General features: G+C 36.6%; 1 protein-coding gene across 3 annotated transcripts in view; it reads right to left on the bottom strand.

Annotated features, from left to right (window-relative positions):
- Positions 1–21,187, bottom strand: part of plxna3 (plexin A3) — a 350,688-nt gene that overhangs the window by 316,757 nt on the left and 12,744 nt on the right. For all 3 annotated transcript variants that reach the window (XM_073909723.1, NM_001098489.1, XM_009303765.5), the window contains 1 exon segment: positions 5,832–7,115. Coding sequence is in view for 2 of the 3 variants with exons in the window: in NM_001098489.1 (NP_001091959.1) it covers positions 5,832–7,016 (1,185 nt within the window). In the remaining variant the exon portion in view is untranslated.

Here is a 21,187-nt window from a genome sequence, read left to right on the forward strand (position 1 = left end):
TGAATGAGCACTGCGCTATGTGCGACAGAACACAGTATTATGTCTTTCTTTTCTTTTCCATTCTTTAATAACTGTTTTAACACGTCTTTTTCTGATTTGAATCATTTTTATTTTTTTATTCTCTTATACTTGACTCTTTTAGTGAAGTTTTTAAACTAATTTCAAGAGGAGCACGTGATATAATTGACTGCAGCTGGCCGCCTATCTACACTCATTAGTTAGCCAATTAGATCTATCCCAACTTACTATAAATAGCCTAGCTAGATATTACTCCCTAACCTTCGTTTTCCGAAGAAACTCCCCATCCGCCCCCTTTCTCCTCCTTTCCTCCTTAAAAAAAAAAAAAGGGGAGCTCTCGAGAACCACCTGATCTCGTACTCCCCTCACATGCTCTATGGACCTGGCGGGAGCCCTGGGCTCAACTATCTCCGAGCTCAGGGTTCTCTCCCGGGACAGCATGCCAAACCTGCTTACAGTTGTCAAGCAATATCTAAGTGTGAACTCTTGAATTACTGTTTATGTGAAGCACTTTGAATTGACACTGTGTATGAAATGTGCTATATAAATAAACTTGCTTGCCTGGCCTTAAATAGAGCTATTCATGTCATAATATTTATAGAAGAAAAAAAATATCACAATTCTATATATTCCCAATATAGTGCAGCCATAATTCGGCCAAATGACGATTTTTTGAGTACTAGTACTCCGGTTGGAAGGTAACTAATGTGACAATGGCAGTTTCTCAGAGAAAAAAAAAAACTCTTCAAACACTTCTTCAAACAAATCTCTGATGAAACAGAGAATGGCAAAAAAAAAAGTAAAAAACATTTAAGATCCAATAAAAACAACACCACAACAGGGTTTGTGCAGTTCTGTGTATCAGTGAATTGCCTTAAATAACATCTGCAGCACATGATTTGGCCAAATGATGATGTCATCAAACACCCGAACAAGTCCTCCGGATCATCCTGGAGGTGAACCATTGACTCATCACAGGGTTCTCAGAGCTCAACGGAAAACACAAATGTGCTTTAATCCAGGCTCCATAGGCACATTAAAAAGTGTGTATAGTGCAGCGTGAGGTCAGCCTAGCCTAACAGGATGAATGACATCAGCTCAAACAGCAGGACGCTTTTGCGGGACTAATGACAAGCAGAAAGGTGCTACAGCAACAACTGAATATTTTGGCACCTCCTGCCCGAATTCTTCAATGTGATGGGCGTCTTGAGAGCGTGCCGTTAAATTACGATGGTGGAGGGGGGGATGGGGCGGACTGGCTAGTGGAACGGCTTGTTTTTGTGCATTCATATGAAGGGTAAATGTATTAAACGAAGCATGAGCTTGCGGCAGACACGCACGCTCTCATTATGAGGCGGAGGTCCGTTGCTGTGCATGAGAAAGAGCTAATAATACCCTGGAATCAGAAGCAGATTTGCATCAGTCATGGGGAACCCTGTTGTTGCACATAAAAACAACCACAGCCACTCCCCCCCTCTCTCCAAAGGAACCAGGTCATCGGCACTCGCCATCTTCACCCCATCTGCTCTAGCTGGGCCTCGAGGTGTTGTGCTATTGTTCCCGGCGCAATTACAGCTGCGGACGCAAATTGTTCTCTGGTCTGGTTGTCCTCAAGGCAAGCAAAAAGAAACAACAAAGTCTGCTAGTTTGCTAATGCCGCCTGTATTTCTTATGAAGGGGGGGGAAAACATTGCTACTGTAGCAAAACGAGATCTTCGGTTTACAAGCCCTGAGTCACTAAATAACTACCAGACAAGCAACATATCGAACAACATGCAGTAAAACGATTCAATATGTGTACACTGGGGTTGGTTCAAAAGCAAACTTCTTGCCTCTGTGCATCAATGCAAACTGAGACTTTAGAGTATGCATCACAGATGTGCATTTTACGCTCATCTTTAAATTAGGAAATCACAGAACCAACAACTTCAAATTGCCATCATAAATATGCAAACCTCAGATAAGATTGTTCGTCAGATTTTGAATCAATTCTTTGAGGAAGAAATGTTAGATAATCAGAATTTCGAAAGTAAAGATCAATAATTAATTTGCCTTGCTCAAATACACAGAAATAAACTTGAATAATGGTACAAAACAGCATCATGTGGTAGCATAAACATTCTTAAATGCGCCCTTTTTCCTTAGCTGTGCATGCTCAGCATTTGTTGTAGGAATGTGCATGCAATCAGCACTGGCTTTTGCAACCTGCTGAATATTATATAAATACTAATCGACTACTAAGTTGTATAATCTATCAAAGCTTCATTTTAAAAATCATGCACAGATGCATTTTGCCACGCTTGCTGTTTATTTTGCTTTCACATAAAAGCACAGATGGTATAAAATATTGGTATTGTGCCTTGCTAACCCAACTATTTATTAATAATCCATCTACAAAACTTTTATCTTTAACCACCAAATTAACAACACCTAACTACACTACACCCAGCTCTTCAAGTTTTTGTGTTGGTTCTAGGTGAAATGTCACAAGGGAGACGCTGACAATGCAGTGCGGATACAAATGCAGGATTTATTATAAAGAGAATTGTCAGACAGACAATGATCACAATCAGGAGCTAACGGGTGAATGGTCAATACAGGCAGGTAGCAGGTAACATAAACAAACAAACAAACAAACAAACAAACAAACAAGGCTAAGGTCAAAAATATGTCAGGACAAGGCAAGTAAACGCCTCGTAATGTTAACTTGACAGATAAACAAGACTCAGCAACAATGCGTGTGTGTGTGCTATCTTTATAGTCTTTAATCAGTCCATGAGCAGCTTCAGACAGGATTAGGAACCCTGTGTGTGTGTGCAGTGCATGACAGGATCTTATAGTCCATGTAATGGCATTCGTAGTTCTGCAGCTACTCGATCACTGGTGATCATAACTTCAAATAGCTAGAAATTCTTATATTAAAAAGGCAATTTCAAGACAAGTAAAAAAAATAACATTTACTTGTCTAGAAAATGCTTTTTTATTTTAGATTTTTTTTTTTTGCAGTGTAGTTGACGTAAACACTATTGCAAAGTATTGAGTTTGGTACCAATCGGTATAGTTATTTAAAAAAACACTTTTACATTTAAGCGATTTTTTTTAAAACACAGCTGATTGGCCATTGTGTTCACATGGTTAATCGAATTGACTGTGATTGGCCCTAAAGGTCATCAGTTTACCACTCTTAGGCATAACTAACATAGGAGCAATCTGCTGATGGATTGAATGATCTATTTGGCTAATATCTGTGTTTTGACTCGGTGAACAGTTGTAAAGAGTGGTGAACTGATGACCTTTACGGCTAATCACAGACACAATCACAATGGCCAAAACTCAACTGCGCTCAAATATTAATGGCAAATGGACGTTTTTAAAATATCAGTACTGACTGGTAGCAAACTCGATACTTTTGACAGCACTATAGCAAAGGAATTGCAACTGCAGAAATAGCTAGCTGCATGGGAGATTAGATAAATATTTTAAAATCACATATGTGATCTGTCACTGCACTCTGAATTACAGGAGACAAATATTAAAGATTCACAAATAAATGGTTTTCCAGAGGCAGACTGCGTGTGGTACACTTGACCGGTTTAAAATGTCAGAGGCGTATTGATTTTGACGTCTAGCCATCACCTTCTTCATCTCTCTCATAATAAGCTATTGCTTCCCACCCTGTCTGGTTTAAATAGATTTTTCATCAAAGATACATTACATCAGATTAAGATGTGTAATCATGTTAGACAGTTTGCCCTACACAGACATTCCTGAAAAGTCTGCAACGCGTCACAATTAGGTCAATGGGAATCATGTATAGCATCAACAAATTAGTTTTGCAGGAACAACAATAGAAAACAAAACAGGCACCAGATTAAAGGTCTGTTCTTTTCTCAAGACAGAAACCATCTTTTACAGGACAGACACCCACAGTGAACCTAAACACCCTTTTATAGCATGATTAAAACATGCTCCTGGATCAACATGAGAATAGCATTGCAATTAACAACGCAGATTTTAGGATTAGGGCATTAAAAACATTATCAAATATTTATTTATCTCTGATTTTAGGGCTTAGATATAGTTAGGCTCATGATTAGAGATTTTAATAAAAAAAAAAAAAAAAATATTCTAGACAACATCCAGTCAATGACCAAGATCTATGACCAATATTGGGTATCCCTCGCTATACCGCTGACAGAAAAGATTGATTACAAGAATAATAATGTTGGGTTATGCTTTATTTTTAAAGGTCCTTTTTGCACATTTTGTTGACTAAAAGTTGCATTGCAACGACACGCCAATTACTTCTCATGTAAGTATTTATAGACTGTCTGCTTAATATCTGCTCTTTCAACAGACATTTAACTGAGTATAAGAAGAACAAGTACATGTCAACTAACACTAATCCCAACCCTAATCTCAACCTGACAGTCTATTTATAATCTATTAAAAATTAGTTGGCATGTAGATCCAATCAATGTTACTTAATTTTAACAAAAATGCATTAATGGGACCATTAAAATAAAGTGATACTGAATATTATTGGTAAACCTGAAGCCTTCTTTGCTAAAATCGCAATTTCGAATGTTTTTTTTTTTATACTAATAAAATATTAAACAAATACTGCACCAATATTGCAGTCTGAATTCCAGAAAACATATATTAAGGATTCACAAATAAATGATTTCCAGAGGCAGACTATATGGTAGAAAACTTGTGTAAAATCACAGTTAAGGTGTTCTCAATTTGGACATTACCAAAAGACAACAAAAAAACAAAGAGCCGATCTTGGATAAGCAGTAGGGTTCCAATTAGGGGTGTCAAAATTAATTGTTTCTTCGGTGCAACACGATGCAGACAATTCAGTATCGGTTCAGTAATATATTCTAACCAGATGTGACATCATTTATCACATATGTGCTATATTGTGGTAGAATACTATGGCGAAGAGGGTGAACGCGAGTAATTAAAACACACTAACTACTTAAACACACAGAAACTCTGACCAATTCACTTCATGTGTGTTTGCTGGACTGTCTTTCACTGACACAGAAGCATTAGAATCAGGAAGGTCAGAGTGTTAGAGCCAATCCTAGCCCATTCTGTTGAGCGCGTGACCAGTCATAGGGGTGTAAGAACTTGCTCGACTATGCTCAGAAAAGCGAGCAGGATATTTACATTTGTTTATTTGCTACAAATGCTTATGTTGATCTGTGTATGTACTTGTTTTAAAAGGTACAGTTCATATATCTAATTGTTTGTATGAAAGCATAAAATTGTATTACAAATAATATATAAATAAATGTGTACATTTTATTACAAGAATTCCTGTGCTGTGAAGTAAAATATTGAAAGCATAGTCAATGCACAGTGATGGACAGAGAGATCAAATTAAATTAAATCGATGACATGATAATCGTAACTGAACCAAACTTTAAGAACAGTGTAGGTTCACACCTCTAGTTTCAATAGTATGTGCATTAGGCAAAGGAAAACATTGACGGGTAATAAAAAACAACACACAAAAAGCATTGATCATTGAACATGTCATTTCTTACTGTGATTTTGCCAAGTAAAGCCAGTTGGTTTGAGAGACAACATAGCCCAAATCCTTGATTAACTACTACCTAAACTCTAATTCCAAAAACCAAAAAGATTGATAAGAATATTAGCATTGCTGATATGCGTAACGCAAACCTTTCCCCAACAAAAGGAACGGTTGGCCAGTGAACACATCCATGCATTGGCAAAATCAAAATCAAGAATGCTTAGCTGGAAAAAAAAATACTTAAAGAAAGACATAAAAGACTCACCGTATTAATGCAAGGCAGCTCCTTGTTGAGCAACCACGGCAGAGACAGCTTTCCCTCTCCGCGGTAGCATGACTTGATCCTCTCTCGCATGGCCAGGTTAATCTGGTGCAGTGTGAAGAGGCACAGCACTGTTTCTCTCGGTGGGTTAGCCCTGTTCTTCTGACCCTGGGAGAAGATCACGAACAGGACATCCTCATCCTCAGACAGGCCCAAAGCCTGTGCCAGAATCTTTCCAGGACGATGCTTGTAGGCAGCTTGAACAAGTCTGTATTCCACGCCATCCTTGGTGCACCCAAGCGGGAACTCTACGTAGGAGTAAAACTCAGTGTCATTGGAGCACATGCGGACTATTTTTGAGGTGAAGAACTTCTCCCCCGTCACATCCACCTGAGTGAGCTGAGTATCCAGTTGCAAAGTGAGGAAATAGATGTAAGTCCGGCTGGAGAACCCGTAGACGTAGTAGATATCAAATGCGGGATACTGAGAGAGGGTGTCTGAAGGTATCTTGATTTGAGAAGACACAAACTCATCTTGGTAGACCAAACTGAACATGTTAACACTTTCCTCATCCGCCACCAGTTTACGGCTAGAGAGGGTTGGAAAATACTCTGATTTGCCATCGATTGCAGCACCAATGAAGAGTCGACTGCCACCTTTCTTTTTCTTCTTCAAGTCTCCGTCATCATCACCCACCACGACTCCAGCCATCCCATCAGACTCTTTGGCTCCCGAGAGGTAGTGCTCTTTACGGTGATGTGGTTCACCAAGCTTGAACAGATCTTCCAACCGCAGGAACTGGCACACGCCCTGCCAGATGCTTCCACAGGCCACCAGACGGTTGCCCGCATAATCAACCAGCAGCAATTTGTTGACGTTGTCTGTAGACTCCAGTTTCTGCGTGCAAGCTCGTACACTGGGGGGTGGATAGCACTTGGCGTTGTCTTCCACGGGACCGGTCTGGTGAGAACGCGTTTCGGTGAGATTGGCAGAAAGCTTGTAGACTCGGTTTATAGCACCCACGAACACCTCACCAGTTTTGCGGTGCACTGTGAGGTGAGTGAGACTCGTGTCTTTAACCTTGAAGCTCCCGGTGACTTCAGGGCGCTCCGACAGAATCATTGGAAATGCCATGTTGGTCCCAGTCAAAACAGAGAAGGAAAATACCAGCAGCCACAAGGACCTCATGATTCCAGACCTTCTTTTTGTGGAGGGGGATCGAGACGGAGCTCTTCCCTCAAGCGTATTCCAGGCTTTTTCTACTTTTGCTGTCTCAGTGGTTCATGTCTGCAACGAAAGAGAGAAAAAAAGTTTAGAGTGTTTGAAGATGGATTATGCAAGCTAAGCAAAGTCTTATCTCTAAAAGTTTAATTGCATTAAAAAGGTCATACTTTACAATTCCATTTTTGTCCTCTGAGGCGATGTTTTTACAAAGTATTTTTGACCAACTCTCTGACCCTTAAAATCAAGCAAGATGTTTCTTGCTGGTTTGCACTAATATAGCTTATGCAGCCTGATCCTATCAAACTCTTTCCAAAGCTGTAATAACGATAAGCATCATGCACCTAATAGCAATAGTACTTGTTTTTAAAGCTTGAAGTCCTTGAAAGGATATGCAAAAGTGGCTTGTAGTAAGGTTGGGTGATAATTAAATAACGATAATAATCTCTCTCTCTCTCTCTCTCTCTCTCTCTCTCTCTCTCTCTCTCTCTCTCTCTATATATATATATATATATATATATATATATATATATATATATATATATATAATTTTTTTTCTCGATAAAACAATGACAGTTTGATAAGTGTTTAATAATGTTTATACATTGTGCGTAACTCTGCGCAGGCATTTTGCAGCCTTCACTTCCGGACACCGCACATAGTACAAGTTTACAGCCATACAATCAGTGTGTATATTCCATACAAAGTTTGAAGCTGACTCGCGGTGCACTCGCGCCTTTCAACTAGGTGAGCCTGGAAAGCATGAGGACGTGGTGCCACTGCCAATATGTGATCAACCCACGCGCCTACATTGGAAATAACAAACTTGTGCATACTAAAGACAGAATACATGAAGGGCCCTTAGTTAAAAGCCTCAGCCATAGTTAAAAATCAGCCTTTAATACAGTGTGTACATGAAGTGTACAAGCTTGGAACTTTAAACTAGCGCAGTTGGCATAACTTTATTTTTAAAATTATTTTTTCTGCGTTTTCACCTTTAATGGACAGGACAGTATAGAGTATTGACAGGAAAGCATAGGGAGCAGAGAGGGGAAGGATCAGCATAGGATTGCGAGGCAATAATCGAACTCGGGTCACCGGGAGCACATGCGTCAATGTACTACACCACTGGCACCGACAGTTGGCATAACTTTTAGTTACAGCACTTTTGTTGTGTTCAGAAGCCTTTACGGTTAATTAAATGTGACAAATTAAAGTGTGTTTAATAGTAAAAATGGTTAATCATTGCACCCCTATGTCTGATTGGATCTTATATCAATAAAGAGTAAAAAGGTCCATCATTGTTATTGACATAAATTTTATCAGGATTCGATATAATATCGTTTATCAACCCAGTCCTAGGTCACAGTTACAGACATTGTTGACAAGAAGTGTCACTAAACTTCAGTAGTCTGGAGCTACATAGTTTTTTGCAATCCGACACGAAATAGAGCAACGTGCACTGCAAACTGCGCAGACGACTCATGTCATTAAAAACAGGCAACACAGCAAACCTGTTTCATTCTTTAAAACAATGAGTCTCATGCCATCATTTTCGAAAACCCTACATTATGAGGAAAAAAAAATGGAAAGACACTATAACAGACCACACAATCTCAATAAACACTTGATGCTAGCTGTAAACTGCCGGCTGCTTTATTTAAGGGAATTTGTTGAACAATAATATACAATAACTTGTAGAGTAATGTCTTTGGTTGTTGAAAACTTGAAGAGAAAATGCTAAATTAAGATTGTTCTTTTGTTTATTTTTTTATTTATTGTCAGGCAGCTAAAACATTTCACATAATGTGTTCAATCAGCTGCACAAAGTAATTGGCATGCTAAAAATCCTTTAAAATGATAGATATAAGGATATGGCATTCATCGTGATTATAATCGATGTCCCCTGATATAAAAAAAATGATTGTGATAATTTTTTTTTGCGAAATTCCCCAGCCCTAGCTTATTAGCTTAGTACTATAAAAATCATGAAATATTTGAGCAGGTTTCACCATAACCAATGTAGCCCCAACAACAGAGTGTCAAAATCATGCGATTGATTCCCAGGGAATGACTACAATTGATAAAACGTGCACCTTTGTTGGCCATAAAATACATCCAACTTCCTCTATTACTGCTATGCAATTGGACAGGCCAGGTTTATGGTTGAGTAAACATCACTTGCATGCATTCATCTGTTTTATACACATGCGCAAGAGGCATTCTTGCAGTTTCTCACCAAGCTCAAGTACGAATAACTTCAACAATGATTGATTTTTAAACCCAACTCTAAGAATTCAGCACTTCAGCCGAAGACTCAATCCATCCCCTGCTTGCTCTCCATTTGGAGGCATTAGTGACTCAGAGTGGACCGTGAGCCAGTGCGTGACAGCTGGGTGAGGGGATTTTGGGGGGTATGTATTGATCGAGTGGCTTCTGTTAGTGCCAAGCCTTGTCACTCCCACTCCTTTCACTCAATGGATTGCTAATAAACCTTTATGGTCATTGCAAGCACTAATCCCAAGCGCATTTGTTAATTAGGAAGCAGCCCTAAACCAGACAGCAAGAACAGGGATGGGAATCGTAAGGAATTTAACGATTCTGGTACTGATTCAGACTGCATTAAGTGATTCTGGTTACTTTAAGAAGCCTTTGTGATTTGGAGGAGAAAAGGGCAGAAAACAGAAGCTATGCCAGTCAAACGTCTAACAATTGTATAATGGTAATTATTTAAATGCAATAACGTACATCTCCCATACTTTTGCCAAACAGATTTCCATGACCACTCCATAAGAACTGCACTTGTATAAAGATAATACAGTTTTTTAAGTAAGATCAATTTGGTAATTTATTAGAAATTTGGGACTAATTCTGACGTTGAATTATTATGTTTGAGACTTTAAATCTGTCATTGACAACATTATTAGACCATTTTATTCCCTGGTAAAATCAGACATTTGTCATTATCAGACTCTAAAACGCGATACGATTATTTAAATCATGTGCATGCTTTCGGTTTCATTTTCACTGCAAACTGCTCTTCATACTTTGCGCACGGCTCTCAAACGATCACTCTGTGCCACAAACTAAATGTTATTTACAACTTTATTACCTGTTATTCACAGCCTATGCACGTTTTGTGGACGCAAACGTGTCTATCATTAATTAGTAGGACGGGCTCCCGCCCTCTCTGTGGTAGCAGGCAGCTAGCGGTCAGCAGCTCACGTCACTTGTGATTTCCCAGCTGCGAATACATCATAAGACAAAAATTACATTTTTGGGTGAATTATACCTTTAAAATACATTATTTGACTCTTTCAACATCATTTGGAGGTGTCCATTTAGCTAAGCAACATATGTGAAACAATGAAAACACTCATGCAGCTGCGTTTGCTTCTCTCCAGAATGTAAAAATATGATTGACAGAATCGTAGAAATGCTGGATTAAGTTCGTCTAGGGGATCGAATCGAAATCGCAATCTTTTTTCGATTAATCGTGCAGCTCTAACTAGGGGAGTGCAATATGATAATATATTGTATGCACAAAATAAAGTTTATGGTAATACTTTTTCATAATTTTACTTGAGCGCAATAATTACATGCCATTAAAGAATGCAGACAAAAACATGAATAACAGCATGGTGAAAAAGTTGCAATAGTATCTGGATGCAGCCTTTAAGATGCAAGCTGCGATTGCATTTCGCAGAGATGGACAACAATGGAGCTAGTGGTGTCACTCTGAGGGGTAGGGTTAAGGCTGATTTATACTTTTGCGTCGAGTGATCGGCGTGTCTTGCATGTAGCATATGGACAAAATAATCATACTGCGATTTTATGAACGAATATTGCGATTGCGATTTTATCAACTCTTTTTGCTTTTTCAAACAAACTACATGCACAAATTCTAAATGCATTCAGTGCACAAGAAGTGCATAACAAAACTATTGCGTCAGTATAAGGCACGACGCTTGCAAATGCTTGAACAATGGATACTAGTTTAGTCTGTTTGGGCTGGCTTTGATGTGTGCTTTTGTTTGTTTTGATGGACTTTGTCGACATGCATTGATCATGCAGTTTTTTATGATGCTGTTTTAAGCATTGGAACAGATTTGTAGTATTGCTCCGTTTTGTTGGAATAATCATTTCACAAGTCCTGCAAATTGCTATCCTCTGTGACATATCCTCTCTCCTGAATCCAAAATACTCCCAAATGACTGTTGTTGAATTTCTCTTTTACCAAATCATTTTTATTTTGACCTGCATCCATATTTTATGTTCTTTACTCCTGCTCGTCTATTCGCTTTTCCCACTTAACTTCGTCATGCGCAGAGTGAGCTGGTTAAAATCTTTCTCCTACTGAGCTTAGCTGTAATTGCCCGGTGCGCTTCGTCAGCTCTGATTGGTTAACATGCGCACAAGAACATATTCTGAATAAAATTAGAAATAAATTAATAGATAAAAATTGCAGCCTTATGCGATTTAGAAATTGCGTGTGCTTAAGTTGCGATTTTTTTGCGATTGCAATTAATTGCACAGCCCTGGTTAAAACACAGAAACCGGATAACGTGCAACAACTTGTATCATAAGGTGAACACAAAACAAAAGTTTCCACCTGGAGCTTGCTCACAATAATTGACACTTGTAACCACTCGCTCCATCGGGCTTGCGGCTCTCAGCGCTGCCCACGCTTGTCATCACTACCATCCCAACCAATCACAAAGATTGTACTATGCGTCTTTGCAAAGTGTAGGTACATTTTTTGAGAGGTGCACGTCAGCATCGGAGCAGCAGGCAAGACTGTGTCAGATCATACGCGTGCGGTATGCAAAAGTATACATCAGTCTTTATGTGAGCCTTTTCAAAAACATTGCATGCAACTAAGATTGCATCTGCATAAAGTCTGCAGCTAGACCCCTCTCAAAGTTGCGATCTTGAAAGTAAAATATTTACATTTTGCATTTTATTTAGCGTTGTTGTTTTTTATGTTGGAGCTATAATCACTAGTTTTTTGACAAGCGTTTTGTATTTAAATAAAATTTGGCATTCTAAATAAAGCAAAAAATATTGTCACATATAGATAAGTATGTTTTTAAAAAAAAAGTACTTTAGTGTAAAAAAATAAACAGTCTTTTACATGTGGTCAATTTTTACACTTAATTGATTGAATTTACAAAAATGATACGGTATCATGATGTATATAGTTATCAAGATGTATAAAATTACTTATATCATGATATCAGATTTCAGTCAGCCTTAATACAATGTTTACATTTTGCATTGCATTTAGCGTTGTTTTTTTTTTTGTGTTAAAGCTTTAATTAATTCGTTTTTGAAAGCAATTTGTACTTAATTAAAATTTATCTTAGATTTCTACATTTTTAAACAAACATCGGCCCAGAAGTTTTAAATTCAGCAAAAAAAGATCAAATATTGATGAGTATGTTTCTGAATGTATAGTTTAGTGTGAAAAAAATAAATAGTCCTGTACATGTGGTCAATTTTGACACTTTTAATTGATTTAATTTACAGAAATGGTACCATTTCATGATGTATATATTCATCAAGATGCACTTATGGTATGGGATTTTTGTCAGCCTTAAAATGAACTAATCAAAAGTTTCAAGTAGAGCTCTTAACCCCACATTATGAAAATCAATCATTTCCATCATTCAAAACACTAAGGAACTGCTCATTTTTACCCCAAGCAAGACAAAATGACAATGAAAATACATAAAGAAACCAACAAAATACAGCAAGAGGCTGTAGCGCCATTTCATTCTCTCTTGTAAATTTGAACACAAGCGGTTTGCAGATCAAACACATGGGTTGCTTGTTCAATCACTGCTTCCCCCCACTGGGCAGAACAGCAGGAATGAAAGAGGTCTGCATGGCTTCTGTTGTCTGTCTCCCTTTCTTTCGCTCTTTCTCGCTCTCCAAAGAGAAAAGGAAGGGAAGGGTCAGGAAGGGCCCACATTAAGCACACACACAGGCAGAATAATGCTTCACTTCAAGCACAACCCAAGCACTACAGTTTTCCGCATCTGGCAGGACAGAGAAGTCTTACTCGAAATTGTTGAGGGCAACATGCACTCAAAGTATGGTCAATACAAAAAACCCTAAAAACCCTGATATCTAATTCTGCGTAGCTACTTTGTATCAACAACCCCATAATTATTTTTATCATCTGAAACATGCTGTCGCACATATTCCAAAGGAACCCGCATAATGCAATTAACAACAATTAAGCGAAACATGCAAAAAGCATGCAAACATTTGAATTAGTGCTGAACATTTCACACATGCTGCTGGTTTTAGAATAACAACAATGGTGTAAAAGGGAAATGTTCCTCCTTTGCATTTTGGACAGATTCCACATCACAAAAGTTGACAAAGTTGTCAAAACAACTCCGGTTCAGAGAGATCCACAAAAATGACTAAGGGTGCTTTCACATCTAGACATTTGCTTCGAAACCTGTCTTGTTTGCCCAGTTAGCGTGGTTTGTTTGGCATATGTGAATTAAGCAATCACACTCTGATCCAATCGGTCCAAGAACGCCTGAATGAGGTGATTTGGCTCGATTGAAACGAACTCAGGAGCTGATCGATTGTAGTGAGAAAGCAAAACGATCCAACGAACTAACGTACCAAGCTATTCACCTTATTCTTTGCCGACGAGGGGGCGCAGCCATTTGAATCTTTTTGGCCTTGAGACTTCCGGTCTCAGGCCGTACTCACATTAGGTACAGTTGCCTCTAACCGGGCCAAAGCACGCTTGTCCCCCCTCCCGTCTCCCCCGACAGCCCGCGCTCACACCACAAACGAGCTTCGGCACGCTTACGTCATCGCTGCTGCGCTGTTCAGTGAGAAGCACTCTCTCACTCAGCAGCACAGTGGAGATTTCTCTAGTTATATCGTTTCAGTCGTTTGATATGCCGTCAAATATTTCGCCAAACAGTCCTTAGAGATGCGGGGACACACAGTCAGATACTTCGCCGAACAGATCCGCCACTTTTGGCGCTCATAAACAATCATAAAGCTCTCGTGCTGCAGGAATGAGGAGGTCGGCTGAAGCCGTGCAGCTGTCGTGCAGTGAGGGGTTTGCGTCTTTAATAAACTACGGCAGTTTGCGATCACTGAACAGTAAGAATTATTAATAAATCCATATGAAACAGTGCCTTAAAAGTCACGTCTCGCTTTCAGTTTCAGGCTTTGGCGCGTTTTGCACTCACACACAAGCGTACCGCGCTAAAGCCCAAATGAACCGGTCTCAGGCACACCTCTTCCAACCGGGCTAGGGCCGGCCAAGTGAACCATGCTTGAGCCCGATTCAGCACACTCACACTTCTCAAACGATCCGGGAAACGAGCCTGGGCACGTTACGGATGGCATAGTGTGAGTAGGCCCTCATTCACTTCCATTCATTTTTAGATGTTAAAAACAGCTCGTTACACTGCTTGATGTTGCAAACTGATATTTTCTTATCATATTATTGTACTTGGTCTGCATATAATGTAAACATTTGTTTGTAGAGCAAGTAGTTTGACCATTTTCTGCCGCTTATTATTCCTAATCATTTCTCCAAAGGCGAATGAATCGGAAGTTCTAAAACAATCGCAAAAACAGGTGCACTTCCGCACTTTAGAATAAGGTCAATATCACAGAGTCTTGTGGATATGTTATAGCCATATATATGAGGAGAGAATGATGAGTGCGAGATGTCCTTTCTATCAGTAAATGTGCATTTCATGTCGAATGCGAAAGCATGCTGAAATATTACCCAGTGCTGTTTATCCGTTAGGAAAATTAAAATTACCATCTCATAACTTTTCCACATTTTAATTTTCTAAAATTTTGTATTAGGCCCATTGTTTCACTCATTTCGGCACCAACACCTCGAAGGAAAGATCAACATTGATCCGCTTCATAATCAGACTGCAGTCTCTGTTCATTTGTTACTTCTCTTTATAATTTCAGCCTATAATGCATAATTCTAGCCAACGTTTTTTTTTTTTAAATGGACTGAATAATTAAATAAATAGATTTTTATAAAACTTGACAACTGAAAAGAAGCTCTGTATGAGAAAGTCTGACCTCTCAGATTTATATTTGGTGACGATGTCTGTGGGTGTCAAAATTAAAGTGCATCTTTAAGCTTATCATCATAAATAAAAGTAAAGACGTATAATAGCTGAGCGCAATCCATGGCATATAAACACAAACTCAGCAACATTATAACTAATTTAATCCTAGTTTCAGAACAAAACAATCAATCTACAGATGTGAACACACCCTATAAATGCAGCTTTATGCATGCCAAGCCGGTAATGTCACTTTAGAAAGAAACAATTTGCCACCTATATTTCTGCAGCCCTTCCATTATCGTTTTGCAGGTTTTAATATAAATAAATATATAAATTAATCTTTACAAATGTTACAATTGCAACTCTTTCTTGAGCCTGAATGTTTTAAACTCACAAGGTTAAAAATAAATGCACAAACATATACAATTACTAACTTTAAATTCACATTGGTTAAACTTTACTGTTATTCTATAAGCTCCAGGGCAGCTTACAGAGTGTGTATATTGTATAAAAATTTCTAAAAACAATCATGTGAGCAGTCTGAGAAAAACATTTGTGCATCTGAGACTAACACTGGTGTTTCTCTGTGTTTGACTGTTTGGTCTAACTGGGTCAGACATTTTAATCAAATTATTTAAATGAAAAACTCAACAAATCTCTCATTTAATCAGAGAGTTGTAGTGGTTTAAGTGCAATTTTTATTTTTTTTCACAACAGGTCTAATCCAGGAAAGGTACTAGTCAGCACTATTATCCTTAATAAACAAATAAATCAATAAATAAATAAATAAATCAAGATATTATTTTAATCCTGCACACCTCTAACATGCAGTTTCAAGTAAAATGAAAAACATCAATATAAAAACATTGCTGACACAATCACTCATTAGAGAAATCAAACGAGATCTGCACAGCAAAATGAGAACGCTTACCCAGAAAGCATCTAATAAAAGCAAACCTCTGAAAGATTCCTGTAATTTAACAATGCCAGAAAAATCACTGCAGCCTTCAGGTTCCTAAAAATCCACCCCAAAAAATCCTTGCTCATTGTATTATAATGACGTATTGTAATACATTCCCTGATTCGCAGGAGAAGCTATTGAACAGCAATCACAGTAATTTCATTAGCACAGTGGAAGCCGGCTGGTGCCAGTGAAAAAGCTGAATGCCTAAGCAGACTGTTTGAACCCCGCGAAGACGAAGACGGAGAGAGAGAGAGAGAGAGAAAGAGTGAGAGTGAGAGAGAGAGAGAGAGAGAGAGAGACTTAGGTGGTTATAATTGAATCATCACTGTAAATATACAGATTATCATCATTTATTATTACTGTTTTTTCTAAAATATTTGTTTATTATTATTTTTCACTATTTTGTTTTATTATTTTTTTTGTTAATTTTTTTTATTTACACACACACACACACACACACACACACTTAGATGGTTATAAATATACTAATTATTAAAATTTACTGCAAATATACTGATTATAATCATTTATTATTACTGTTTTTAACCCAAAATGTTGATCGTTAAATGTAGTTTATTTTGAGTAATTATTATTATTACTATTACTATTATTATTATTATTATTATTATTATGTTATTTATTGATTTTATTGTTATTTTTTAATTTACACACACTTCAAGATGGTTAGAAATAAATCACTGTAAACAGATTATTATTTTTTATTATTACTGTTTTAACCCAAAATGTAGATCGTTAATGTACAGTTTATTCTGAGTTATTATTACTAATATTATTTTTATATTTTATTTTTAATTGATTATTTTAATTAATTTATTTTATTTTTAATTTACACACACACTAAAAGGTGGTTATAAATGAATTACTGTAAATATGCAGATTATTATCATTTATTCTTAACCTTTTTCCTAAAATGTTTATTATTATTATTATTATTATTATTATTATTATTATTATCATTATTATTATTACAACATTTAGTTTTTTAATCTATTTTATTTTAGGTTATTTTTTTATTTACGCACACATCTAGATGGTTCTAAATGAATCATTGCAAATATATAGGTTGTTATTTATTTTTACTGCTTTTCCTACAATGTTTATTATTATTATTATTATTATATTAAATTATTATTAGATTATTCTTTTTTATCTATTTTATTTTTGTTTGTTTTTTACATGCATACGCACACGCATCTAAATGGTTATAAATGAATCATTTCAAATGTACTGATTATTATCATTTTTTACTGTTTTATTCTAAAATGTTGACTGTTATTACTGTTGAATGTACAGTTTATTCAGTTACAGTTACTATTATTATTATTTTATTTAATCTATTTTTATCACTACTACTGTGTTTACCTTTTTTATCATTACATGTTTACCATGTTTTTTTATATACATGCATGTTTTTTATGTAAACTTTATAAATGTTTTGGCAATACATTTGTAACATTTGTCATGACAATAAAGCAATTTTTGAATTTTAATTAAGAGAGAGAGGAGCTTTTATTTATTTATTTATTATTATTATTGTGCCTACTATAGCTTTTTTTATATATGAAGAGTAGAGATGCAAAAACCTCCAAGTGTCATCTGAGATTTCCATCAAAAAATTAAATTTTTCCTCATAGTCCTGTATGTTGAGTTATTTAATTTTAAAGGCCATGAAAAGAACGTATCTATTTCCATAATAGTGAAATAAGCCAGATAAAAATGCTCCATTTAGAAGAAAATTTCAGACAGCATTTAGAGGATTTTGAATTTGAGCTTAATTTTCATTCAGTTTAGTGCCTTTTTTCATCAGGGGTCGCCACAGTGGAATGAACCGCCAACTTTTCCAGCAAATGTTTTACGCTGTGGATACCCTTCCAGCCGCAACCCAGCACTGGGAAACATCCATACACACTCATTCACACTCGTACACTACGACTTAGTTTATTCAATTCACCTATAGCACATGTCTTTGGACCGTGGGGGAAACCGGAGCACCAAGAGCAAACTATACACAGATATGCCAACTGACCTAGCCGGACTCGAACCAGTGACCTTCTTGCTATGATGTGACAGTGCTAACCACTGAGCCACCATGTCAGACCTGAACTCTTCATATATGTTCCTTATCAATGTAAACTTAATAAATGCGAAGAGTCAGTCACATAAAGCATCAGCGGGTATCAGCTCAGATCCAAGCATTACTGTACATCTTAACAGCAAATCATTATAGTTGAACTGTTTTTCCAGTGTTTCTTGCTGGTCTCATAATTCTAAACACAGTGTGGGTAACAAAAGAACTCTGCAAACACTAAATAATGTCAAAATGAAACCATTTGTACTAAATATCCAATCGAATAGAAGCACAAATAAAGCAAACACAAGCAATCTGCAAGAAAATAAAAAGTGGCCAAAAGCGTTCGCATCCATCAGCACATTAAAAATGTCTAAGCAATGAAGGAGTTGGCAAATCTTCGGGCCGACCAAAAACAAATATTTATTTGAGAACGTGACAGACGGTTTGGGCACTCTGCAATTTTTTTCCCAAGCGTGTCAATATTTCTGACAAACGCCCCCTGCGACCTTTCTGCCCGTCCCGAACTGTAAACAAGAAGCCGGGAGGAATCCTAATGAGACGAGCCCATAAAACAACCAGCTTTTCATGCCAGTACAGGGCTGGGAGTTTCTAATAGGTGTCACATTTTCTTGTTGCAAAACAAACTGATGAATTGAGTTTTTAAAATAACAATATAAATCATTAACAATCTCCTTTGGAATCTACAGTAACAGCAAATCGGCAGTAACTTGCTGTAAATCAATTACAGCAAAAACAATGCATTTACATTACATACAGCTCTATTTATCTGGCTGTATACGTATTTGCAGTATTGTATGTATATCTCTACTGTAAAATATAGACATTTTCACAATGCAACATTAAAATACAGTAACATTCTGTGTAGAGTAAAATACAGTTCATATTACAGCTGAATACGGTGTTATTTAAAAAAAATCATTGACAGTGTATGATATTATCATAATCAGGGCTCTGAACCGCTTCAAGGAACAGAAAAAAACAAAAACGAATGAAATTTTGCAGGAACAGAAACAAAAAACGAAAACAAGATCAACTTTAATCGTTCTGAACTGAAACTTTTATTTGAAATTCCAGTTAACCGGTTAATAACATTCTTTTATTGTTCTCTTTACTATATAAATTTGGGAGACAAAAAGCATTAATTTAAATTTGTGTTTACAAATGCGACGGTGATGCATACAACGTGAAATGCCCACAAAGCAGACATCATAAGCGAGAGTCGTTTCTGATGCGATGAGCTTGTCTTAAAAGGTTACCAAGAACCTGGCTCTTTCATGTATGGTTTCAGTTTCAAAGGTATGTACCTTTCAAAGGTATGTTTCAGTTTAAGTTATTGTAATTAAAAATTGTATTTATACAAAAATGAATTGTCGATTACAGTATTTTAATAGCTTAGTCCTTATAAACAATCCGTTAATAAAATACATATTTGAAGTCAGAATTATTAGCCCCCTGAATTATTAGACCGCTCGTTTATTTTTTCCCCAATTTCTGTATAATGGAGAGAAGATTTTTTCAACACATTTTTAAACATAATAGTTTTAATTACTCATTTCTAATAACTGATTTATTTTATCTTTGCCATGATGACAGTAAATAATATTTTACTAGACATTTTTCAAGACACTTCTATACAGCTTAAAGTGACCTTGAAAGGCTTAACTAGGTTAATTAGGTTAACTAGGTAGGTTAAGGTAATTAGGCAAGTTATTGTACAACAGTGGTTTGCTCTGTAGATTATCGATAAAAAATTTAGCTATAAGGGTCTAATAATTTTGTCCTTAAAATGGTGTTTAAAAAATTAGAAACTGCTTTTATTCTAGCTGAAGTAAAACAAAGTAAAAGACTTTTTCCAGAAGAAAAAATATTATCAGACATACTGTGAAAACTTCCTTGCTCTGTTAAACATCATTTAGGAAAAATTAAAAAAAAAAAAATAAAAAAAATTCAAAGGGGACTTATAATTCTGACTTTTACTGTATGTGCATGACTCCATAAGGTAACGTAAACTGCACACACTTGATTATGTAATGTGTGAAATCGGGGACACAGCGCAAAGCATAACTTATTAAATGTCCATGCTTAATCGGTCGTTATAATGGTTAAAATGAATATTTTACAATAGAAAAAATATAGCATGTCTTACCGTCATTTAAAACATGTAATTCAGAACACACCTGCAGAGTGTAAACTGTATGGGGGTGTTGGTCAACAACCTGCACAAAAAATTGAACTTACATTTTGGAGGAAGATTATGTTAGCCTAATTTGAGAGATTTAAAAAATAAAAGACATTTTAAAAAAAGGAACAACACGCAAATCGGCAACAAATCGTGTGTTTCAGCACTTGCCACTGAATACCAAGGAGATGGGGCTGTGTAGTGTTTAGTGACGTTACGCTGGATTTATACTATCACCTGGCGCCGCATCGCGCACCTCCGCTGACTGTGCGTGCACCTCGCAAACGGACGACGCTTTTATACTTGCCACGTTCGCCGTTGTGATATTCTTTAAAACGTCAGGGGGCTGTAAAAAGAAACTGACAGTAAAATCAGATGGATTAAAGAGAAGTTTCTGGAACTACGTCATATCATAAATATCATTCAATATTTTAAAAACTAATTATTTTAATAAATTCTTTTAATGATTATAAGAATTTATATAACCATTTAAGACTTTTTTTTAAAACAAACCGACGCATCACTTGCTTTTTTCATATCTCAGACAGTTCTACCTATTAAAGTTTATTAGGCCGAGAACATGGTTTGCTTTACAAATATATATTATGGCAAGAATAAAAAAAATTAATTAAAAAAAAAGCACACTTACTAAAAAATAGACATGTTTTTTAGATTTAGCCCGCTCCACAATTCACACATTACTGTCTGTCTAGTTTCTGTTCTCTACTTATGTGCTAAAAAGGCAATAATGGTCCAACATTCCTGAACATTATCACCAATAAAGCCTAGCAAAACAGGCCA

Source organism: Danio rerio, chromosome 8 (genome assembly GCF_049306965.1).
Source record: "Danio rerio strain Tuebingen ecotype United States chromosome 8, GRCz12tu, whole genome shotgun sequence".
NCBI classification, from domain to species: domain Eukaryota; kingdom Metazoa; phylum Chordata; class Actinopteri; order Cypriniformes; family Danionidae; genus Danio; species Danio rerio.